Source organism: Cyprinodon variegatus, unplaced genomic scaffold (assembly GCF_000732505.1).
Source record: "Cyprinodon variegatus isolate N-32 unplaced genomic scaffold, C_variegatus-1.0 Scaffold316, whole genome shotgun sequence".
Lineage (NCBI taxonomy): Eukaryota > Metazoa > Chordata > Actinopteri > Cyprinodontiformes > Cyprinodontidae > Cyprinodon > Cyprinodon variegatus.
In genome coordinates, this window is record NW_015150769.1 from 36,964 (window position 1) to 47,309 (window position 10,346).

Sequence of the window (10,346 nt, forward strand, 5' to 3'; positions counted from 1 at the left end):
TAAATTGATGTAAAAATAATCTAGTTAGCTGCTCAGTGTAGCATCTCCAGTTTTAATCCTCGAAAACACAATCCTGAGATAACCGGAATGTCCTTTAGCTTTTGGTCTGATAAGGAAAATCGGACAAAAAAGCTTTACTGCAGTATTTGTGGATGTTTTTCTGTTAACAGTAATTCACTTTAATAGTCACAGCTCCTTATATATAGCTAAATAATACATTTCTTATCAAATATATGATTTCCACTGAGTCCAAAGTAAATAGTTGATGATATTTAAATCAAAAGGACTGAAGGTTGTGTTTTTTCATGTATGGAATGAACCCCTGCTTAAAGCTGAGCAACAGAAATGGAACAGTAGAAATATTTCTGACCTGTTTGTCTGATCAGGAATTGTTTGGTTAACATCTCTGAGTAAATATAACATGCGGTCTTCCAGTTCAACTTTATCACTTATATCACAGCATTCACAGTTAATCACTCAGATGACATGTTTCCACTGCTACATATTAGCATGTTAACAGAAGAAGCTTTCATCATACCAGCTGCACTTCATGGTCCTGATGATTAAAACATCACTAACATCCAAACAATTAGAGTCAAAATAGAAGGGATGGATATTATAGAATATTTTATACTCTAATCCAGAGCTTTTTTAGGGCTTTGACTTGACACAAACGTTTTATTCCATGTTACACATCACATTAAGTGAGACAACAAAGAAAACATCATCCATCACAGATTAGCAAAAAATGACATGAAGATATTTTTAGAGGGAAAAAAACTACATTTGGATGTGATGAATGCAGCGGTGTCCAAAACATCTGTGCTACTGATAAAAAGCGTCCACGTGCCAATATGATCCTGGATCAAAGTGATTTAATTTATTTCTACTATGAATGTCTTTCTCTACATCATATGAATGAAATAAAAAACAAATCCAACATTGTTTCTACTAGATGTTTCCACATAACTGAAGATTTTTTGACACCTTCTCTTAAACAACAGTTTAGGGTTTTAACATCTATTGGCAGATCTTTAGGAACCTTCTATAAAGCTGAGATGCTACCCCACCAGTGACTGATAAAAGCAAACTTCTATTGTGTTAACAATACATTTCTTGTTGAAAAAGACGTTTTAATTGCAGAATGCAGAATGTCAGACAAACATGGAACTATTGTGCAACATAGATCCCACCAGGCTTTGAAAAGCTCAGTGTTTCAGAACGTGATTGTTGTTCTTCCATCTGAGCTAGTTGGTCTATCTGGAGGTGAAATGCATTGTTTGCATGGATGCATTTTAAATACAAACTCCTCCCAAAGATTGTATTCAAGCAGCCTTTTGTAAATGTGGTATTACACACATATGTTGAGATGATGATTTGATTCAGTATGCTGTGCAGCTCTTTTTTTTCATTAAATGAGTTTTTGCTGTTGCTGCAGAGCAGTTAAAGAACCATATTGACCTGGTTTTTGTGGGGTAAGAGAAACTGAAAGGTTTTGTTTAACAGAGTGTTAGTTTGTGCTTTTGGTTTGCGTCGATCTTGCGCTTCCTGGACTTTATGGAAGAGGAGAAGATGAGGTGGTGCTGCAGACACTGATGGATAGAGTCACTGCAAATGAACGAGACCTGCAGTTTTATTTTCTTTTGCATATTGCAGGTGCTGAAACAGATCAGCTAATTTTCCAGAGCAGCAGCTGTAACGCTTTCCTCAGCTGCTCCTCTAAATTTGATAGATTTTCTTTTGGGGTAACAACACGCCACACTGATTTGTTTTGTCCTCGTATGTCTCACCCCTCCCTGTCACTGTATGAACATGTATATTTGTTCCTGTGTGTCTCTCTGGACTGCACCGCCGTGATTTCTGGCAGCCTTTATTGTTTTCTGCTGTGCAGCTGCAGATCATGAAGCGGTTCCCTCCCTGTGTGATGGTGTGAGGCGGTGAGACGAATCACCATACGTGTGTTACCACTCGGTTCTGTCATGCGGTTTGTCAATAAGCAGCTTCTGTTTCTTAGACGACAACCAGGGAGCAAAAACAGGGTGTCTGTTTTTAAAGCATCGTTGGAACCGGAGCTATTTAAACTGATGTATTTAACACATGCATTTCCCTAAATAAAGCTGTCAGCAGCAGGTTTCAAATGTTCCATGCAGCTGCTAATGTTTTGTTAATCATTTCGGTTAAGATTTCGCTGCATGAAACCCATCCTTAAACATGTCTACAAGAATGGAGCAAGGTTCTTCTAAAACTTTAACTTCATCCATGAACTCTTAATCCTAACTTCAAAGGTGTTTTTTTTTTGTTATTTTAATGTTTCATTTTTTCATATGAGTCAACCTTATATTTTAGTCTGTAGATGGGAATTTCCGTGAGTTTCTAAACTAAGAACTGAGTTTTTTTTTATATGAAATAAAACAATTTTTAGGCCAAAACAATAAACTAAAGCTATAAAATTCCTAAATGGTCTCTATAGCTCATATGTGTAATTTCTGTTAATAAATAAGCTTTAAAAATCAAACATCAACATAGCCATTTTGGTTACGGGTCTCTGGTTTGTGTACCTATCATTATTACTTCAATAATTTCAAGCAAGAATGCAAGATTTTTTTTATTTTGACTTTATCTATGAATAACTACAAGACAAAAGCACTGAAGACTCAGAAAACACTAAATTGCTGCCTGCTGTGTCGTTTCCAGGAAGATGTTGGAGCCCTGGTGAAAAAAAAAAACTTAAAAAGATTTAAGTCTGAACTGATTAACTCTTTATCAGCTTCCTCAATCTGTGATTGATAAACACGTCTGCTGACCACATATTTAGGCAAGGCAAGGCAGGGCAAGGCAAATTTATTTGTATAGCACAATTCAGTACAAAGACAATGCAAAGTGCTTTACATGATTAAAATATAGGAAAATAAAACAGAATCAAAGCAAGTAGAAAAAAATAAGAAAATAAATAAAAGAACAAAAAAGATTTAGATTAGTGTCAGTCTGCAGTATTTGATGTGAGCAATACACAAGGTTGAAGACAAGTCTTATGGTAGAGAAGCTCGATTTTCATTTAGCTACACTACTAGTTGCTCCTCCTTTGTCGGTCTACAGAAACAGCATTGTTTCTCCTCACTCTGCATTCATTTTTGGCATCCTACTTCTTTTTTTTCTTTTTTTTTTCTTACCTTCTTAGCTATGTGGCAGAGCTAGTGCCCCCCATTGGTTTGGCAAGAATATTACTTCTATTACACCTTTGTAAGCTTCAGTTTAAAGTTATACAGTGGGGGAGGATTTTCGCAAATTTTTTAAAAGACCCACTCTCTCCTCTTTTAAAAAAAAATGTATATGCACAACCCTGTACCCGCTCCTGAGAGGGAACGCCTATTAAATGTGAGCGAGAGCTTGAACGAGCCGATTTGCTCTGTTTTAGTCATTAAATTTTTCCAATATCTCAGAAAGTAACACAATACCAGAATGATTAACGATTAGGAGGACCATTTATTTTGATGATCCACCCGGAAAAAGAACATCCTCCACTATACCTTTAAGCTTTCTCTACGCAGATGTTTTATGTGGATGTAGCCTGGGAAAGTTACCAAAATGCACATACAGTTAGGTATGGTTTCGGACTTGTTTTAATCTGTTAAAAGACTAACTGGAGCAGAAATTTTTCTCCTGCAAGGTAAATTTAAGCTGATGAGGTCCAGACAGACTGGGTTTACGGATGACACCAAAAGGCCCATTAATATCAGTTAAGTATTTTGTAAAGTTTTTTGAAGAAAAACAAAAAAAAACGACCCTGTTTTAAATCTTATAGCAGAATTACTTTTTTTGAATAGGTTTTCCTACTTTTTAAGATAAATAGTTGAGCCTTAAGTTCAGCCGTTGACAGCTGTACCCGCCCAATAGCAACTGCTTGTGGTCAACATGAATTTTACCCCTGCAAGTAAGGTTTTTGGTGTCTGCATTGGATGTAGGTGCCAGTGGGGAGAACAGAAATGTGCTTTTTGTCACTAATTCCCAGCGATACCAAGGATCCAAACCTCCCCAACTCATCAGTTGTTTGCTTCATCTCTAATTCTGAGTAGAAAAGGAAAACGGGGCCTTGAAGAAAAAGGCTAAAGCCAAATAATAGCTGTGTGACTTTTCTTTTGTTGCCTTAAGCTTAAAGATTACAAATGTGTTTCCGTCCTGACTGGTGAGCTGCCTTGTCTATAACATTTCTTCCTCCTTCCCCCTCATCGCGTTCACAAGCCTATTTGACTAATCCTGCTCATTCTCTCCTCCGTTCTCCCCATCCCCACCTTGGATGGCCATAGACGAGCCCACCTGTCAGCAAGGTTTGTCTGCTTTCTGTGTATTAGCTCACACCGTGAGCGAGGCAGTGCTGCTCCTCCTCTGCCTGCTCATCACCATGAACATTTTCCCCTTCTGTTAATAAATTGAGCAAAGCAAAAACTCTCCTTTTTTTCTTTACATTTTCCTTTCATGCAGCCAAAGTCTATTGTCAGAATGAAAAATCTTGAAAATTTTTACGTGCAGGAACTTCTGTCTGCCTGGAATGAAAATGCAAATGACCGAGGAGCAACTTGACTTTTGTTCAGATCACTATAAAAAAGCAGCAACTTTGGAGGTGATCAGTTAATGTTAGTCAGCTTTTCCTAAAATCCTGATTGCATGGTGTGCAGTCTGCAGATTCCTGTATAAAACAATTGTTTTAAAGAAAAGTGACACAGCCTGCACACATACTCCCCTCACCCCCCCATTAACCCAATCCCTGCTGCTGGCTGCATGCTCCATTGTCCTTCATACACTCTCACACACACATGCACACAGCTGCCTTGGAGGTATCGAGTGGCCACTCACCTGTATCTAAGTGTTCCCTGTGGACTGTGGTGGCTAATGATGTGTCCTCAGCATGAGCTTTACTTACCTATTTACATCAGCGCACTCTAATAACTGGAACTCACATTCCTCATGTTTCTGCTCCGCCCTGACGTCAGATTTAAGAGAATTTGCAACTGATGGTTGATTATCCCCCTTTTAAGCAAAAGGTGTCTGCAGTCTGTCTATCCAAAGTACCAAACACAAGGCTAGATCAACCCCCTGTGAATCTCAAGCTGCACCACCCTTCTAGTCAGAGTTGATAAGGCGTTGAGGCATCTCCATTTCCTTTCTTTTGTACCTCGACGTTGCTTTTTTTGCATAGTTTTCATTCTTTCGATTAGCCTGCCGTCAAATCTGTGATGCGGCCGAATGCTAATGTCGGTCTGCTGTCTAAGCAGTAGTCCCATGGGTTGCGGCTGAGCCGATGTGTGTCTGTGCACGTTCATTTCTCCGTGGCTCTAAGTGCACACACCTATCCGTACGTATGTTGATGTGGCGACAAGCGAGCCTTGGTCTGCTTACTTTGTGCCACTGAAGACTTAATGAGGCGAATAAGAAGCTTTTAGAGTCAGTGGAGGTGGATAATGTGGTTTAAGGCCCACTCATGTATGAGTGCGTGTGTTTGTGTGTGTTGGCCACCGGCTAGAAACATGGCTTCTCCTTTCTGCCCTGCTGCACCTCCACTAATAAGATTCGGGCTTCTGTGGCTGTGCTGTTGTTGGTGTGAAGGATCAGACTCTGCAGCAGGTCTGGACTGAAACAAACAACATAACTCAGCCTGTCTGAGGAGGGGGTCACCTGGTTGCCCAAATATACACTAATCAGGCATAACATTATGACCACCGACAGTTGGGAAGTCATTGAGGCTGTCCATCCTGCAAGCATAAGTAGGAACATGAAGCAATCAGAGGAGGTTGTACAAGTTGTTGGATGAACAGGCAATGTATTTACATCCTATTTTACCTTTAGCGGATCTTTTCCTCCTGATGATCAGATGAACCCTGTATATGTGTAGTGTTGTTAATCAACTATATCTCCTTCAATCCATTAAAATTGTTTTAAAGACAAAAACAAGCAGTACATAGAACAAAGGTGAGATTTTCATCAATGAAAACTTATAAATGAAAAATCTATTTACAATTTGCAAAAATAAGCAAGATATCTTAAAGAACAGTTGATCTTAAAGAACTGTTGGTGCGGATTGAGAATCTCTTAAGATGTAAAATGTAAATCTTTTACTCTTACCTCCTATTTTATTTTACCTCCACCATGTCAGGACCAGAACATTTCTAAAAGGGATCATTCTCTGATGAACAGATGAACACGGCTTTCAGTTTATACTTCCAGTTTGGAAACACAGTAAAAATCCTGTTTTTTTTTTTATTTTTTAGGTCTAAAAACTACTTTTTACAAAAACGTCTTTGATTTCTAGAATAAATAAAAATATGTATTTTATTTTTACCTTTACAGAATCAAAATGAAGTATCAGGACATGTCTGAGACTAATAGTAATAACAAGGTTAATAAAACAGATTCCAGCAGGGTGTTGGGTCGCACTCTGATGGTATGAACACAGGAGCAGATGACGGCCACCCCCTCCTCCTGTCTTCATCCCTCCCTCCATCCATCCTTCCCTACTTCCCTACATCCCTTCCTCCCTCACCACCTGGAGCCAGCGAGCTGTGACACCAGAGGGAAGGAGGGAGTGATGATGGAGGGGCAGGGGACTGGAGGAACTGAGAAAAACAGGAAGGGCTAGATAGAGAGGGAAATAAAGGATCTTCAGTGGGTTAAATCAAACCAAAAGATGAGGTTATCTTTTACACAAACTGCTTGCTTGCTTGGCCATTTCACTGGTTTAAAGATATTTTAAAGAAACTACAAATAGCTCTTTGACCTTTAAAACTGTTTAATTAAGGAGCTCAATTGGATTTTTTTCATTCAGCCCCCCCCCCACCTCTCTGGTGTGAAAAACACAAAGCAGCCTGGTTTCTTGCACAATTATCCATCCATCCATCNATGCCAGTTAATCCTTGCAAGGAGGTTGATGCGTAGCTTCAGTAGAAAACAGCTGTAACTTCAGCATAATCTTTTCATTTAAAGCTGTACTAAGCAATTTCTAAGTAGAGCTCCCCCTACAGGGCCTTTTAAAAGTGGCGCTATGGTTCACACAGACTGACCTCAGAAAACACTCATCATGAAGAAACATCAGAGGAGGTAGAGGCTTTATTAAGCTAAAAACTTTACTTAATGCTGCTTTAATATAAAGCATGTCAGAAAAGGTTACTTTGTTTGGTGGTTTATCACTTTAAGGAAAACAATTATAGCATTTTAAGTAATTAAAACGAACCAAATTAACGGAAAGATAAATAATAAAAATCTTAAGATAAAGAATAAAAAGTAAAGCAATATCCATCTTTTTTTTCAGAATGCAAGGATATTTCCCTTATGCTCACCTCAGTGTAAAACTATAAGAAAATATTTAATTTTAAATGTATGTTTCAGTGTCCTGCCCTCTGCTTGGGTTTATTTTTAGTTTCTTTGTGTTCCGTGTCTTTGTAGTTTACGTTTACCAGTGCTGTTTTGTAGTTTACGTTTACCTCCACTCAACGTCAAAGTAGGATTTCTTTTCCAAAACTCCAAAACAAGTTTGAAGACGTTTCGCTTCCCATCCAGGAAGCTTTTTCATTTCAAAATGTCAGAAATAGCGTAGAGTTCAAGGCTTTATACAGTGGACCAAAGCAAAGCCTTGTTTTCGCTTAGAAACATGCAAATTGAACCTGACGACCTGGTACGCCCCTTTGGAATGGGGTCATTTTGTTTCTTTGCTAGCCTGTAATCCCTGAGACCTGTCTATGTCTCTGAAAGTCGTGATTGTTAAAGGGAATTGTTGGCCTGGTTGAAGAGGTGAGGTGCCTTGGTCCCCTGTAATGGGGTGGGAGTTGCAATGATAGTGGGAAGGAATCAACCCAGTCGTTGAATTGTAGGTTTTAGAACAGTCTGTCGGTTTAAGGTTGGTTTTTCTTTCTTAACATAGATGTTTTCCTAAAATATTTTCACATGAACCTGCTCCTTTTGAAAATGATCTCGTTCTTCCAGTTTCTTTGTGTCTAAGGTCTTTTTTTCGCTATGCAGATGACATATTAAGCACTAATGACTAAATCTAATTAGTTTATTTACATAACACCTGTTCAAATCAAATGTCATTTAAAGGCACTGTACAAGATGAATGGTTAAATTAATGTACAGAAGTACATGCTTAGCTCCAAAAAAAGAAGGAAAATATGTGCTTTGTCATGTTTTTTCGATGATACCAAATCTTCTTTGCAATAAATCATTTGTAAGGAAAATGCATTTGTGGTTGAAAAACCGGCCAAATTCTCCCTTGCAACACCTAACTCAGTTAGATGGAGGTAGTGTGATGCTGTGGGTCAGCATTTTGCTCTGGTAAAATGAAGCTCACCATCATTGGAAGCAGTCAGTTCAAAGGTGATTTTCTTCAAGACTTCTGTGCTCCTCTCCATAGAGAGGGTTTAGTAGAGATCTTCAGAATTCAGGAGCGGAGCAGACCATGTTATACTGAAGTGGTGACACACTTTTCTTACAAATGTCAAACCGTTTAGGAGGAAACAAACAGGATTTCTAACAATATAAGATTTATTTCAGAGAAGCTTTTGTTAGAAGAACAACATAAGAGGCTAAACATGTTTCTGTAATGAACTGTGCTAAAGCATTCTGAAATCCTGTGACCTTGTATAAACATGCCGTTAGCTGTTTGTCAGTCCCTTTAACCAGGCGCTGTCGGCAGGATGGGTGCATTTGAATTGTTTGCTGTTATTTTTTTTAAGAATTTTTTTGTCAGTGTGTGTTTGTGTTTTGAAGGCTGGGAGCATGGCGGTCCCCCGGAGAGCTCATTTTGTCGTCTCCTCGCTTGATTTACCTTCCTCTTCTTCAGCAGTTTATTACCAGTCATTACAAGCTGTTTGGAAACCTAATAGGACACGCTGACAAATGGACTGGGAGAGACCCAACAGGATCGGCATTCCTTACACGAAATAATAATCATTGTGTGCTTTCATCTGCGGGTGTTTGTATGAACAGCATCAGCTATCTTAACTCATGTGTAGAAGTTCTCGATTTTATAGAAATTATGCCCTTTTTAATCTTCTTCTGTTGCCGTTTTGGTCCAGATATGAAACACGCTGTACCTGCAGCCTTCCAACTCTCCCTATGTCCCACTCTACTCAGCTCGTCCAGGTGTGGCTGCACCAGCTGCTAAACAGAACAGGACACACACACACACCACACACAGACTGTTCCTCTCCATCTCTGCTGGCTAATTGTCAGAAGGAAAACAAGGCGCTTTGCCTTTCTGCGCTTCATAAACAGGGGCCAAGCAACAATTAACTCCCTGCTTAATTCTCTAACTATTCTGAATTCATTTTCTCTCGTGACAGCCACATCTGTCACAGCTGGTGCAGAGTGGCTGCAGCGTGTGGATTTGTCACAGACCAGTGCAGTAATGGAACAAAGTTGTGACTTTGAATGGAACATTTTCTGGTGTGGAGGCCTGTTTTCTAAAGTGCCGGACAAATGTTGCAAGAAGAAGATCAAGAGAGATGTTGGATTTTCAGATCCATCTTTATCATTGGGGATCTGCCTTAAAAAAAACAACAACAAAAAACAGGTGGGGTCTGCGGCTCTTTTATTTTTCTCCCGATTAACTTATTTATTTATTTTCCTGTCAGAGGAAATGTACTTTTGGAGCTTAGTATGCATGCACAGTGACATATATATTGTCAAACAATTTGTAGGCTTGGATTTGTAGTATTAAAGTGAAACAAATATTGCAAGTGAGAATCTAAAGGAGACTGGCTCTCAGAGAAGACTAGAGAAAGTGTCTTTGATTCTGTTCGTCCACGTTCTAATGGTTCTGCACCACTTTCAGGAAGGCTTTGGGCAGGGTGTTAGGGGTCAGCAGTGATAGTCCTGGCCCCCTTCTGAACCCAAGTATGCATGTGTGTGAGAGTGCTGGCTTAGTGGGCCTTTGATTCCCTAAGAATCAGTAATATTGTTGTTTCGAACCTCAGACTGCCAATCTGGTTCCCTGAGCAAAACCCTTAACCCCACAATACAGGTGATTATTAGATTACAATCAAGACATGGGGTTGAATAAAAACTAAATCTAACAATAATACAAGTAAATAGAAAATACTGAAAGTTCTTAGAAACTGCATCACTATCGCTGCATCATAACTAAAACTGCATCACGATCACTGCATCATCACTAAAACTGCATTACTATCATTGCATCATACCTAAACCTGCATCAGCACTAAAACTGCATCACTATTGCTGCATCATCACTAAAACTGCATCATCAATAAAACTGCATCATAACTAAAACTGCATCACTATCGTTGCTTCATAATGATTAATGCATTGTCAATACGATTAATGCATTGTCAATACGA

At 39.0% G+C, this 10,346-nt stretch overlaps 1 protein-coding gene across 1 annotated transcript in view; it reads left to right on the top strand.

Annotated features, from left to right (window-relative positions):
• The window catches only part of znf423 (zinc finger protein 423), a 95,397-nt gene that overhangs the window by 19,218 nt on the left and 65,833 nt on the right, over positions 1-10,346 (top strand). The window contains exon 18 of the mRNA XM_015384555.1: positions 4,305-4,325. Coding sequence (XP_015240041.1) covers positions 4,305-4,325 — 21 coding nt within the window. The remainder of the gene's footprint in view (positions 1-4,304; positions 4,326-10,346) is intronic.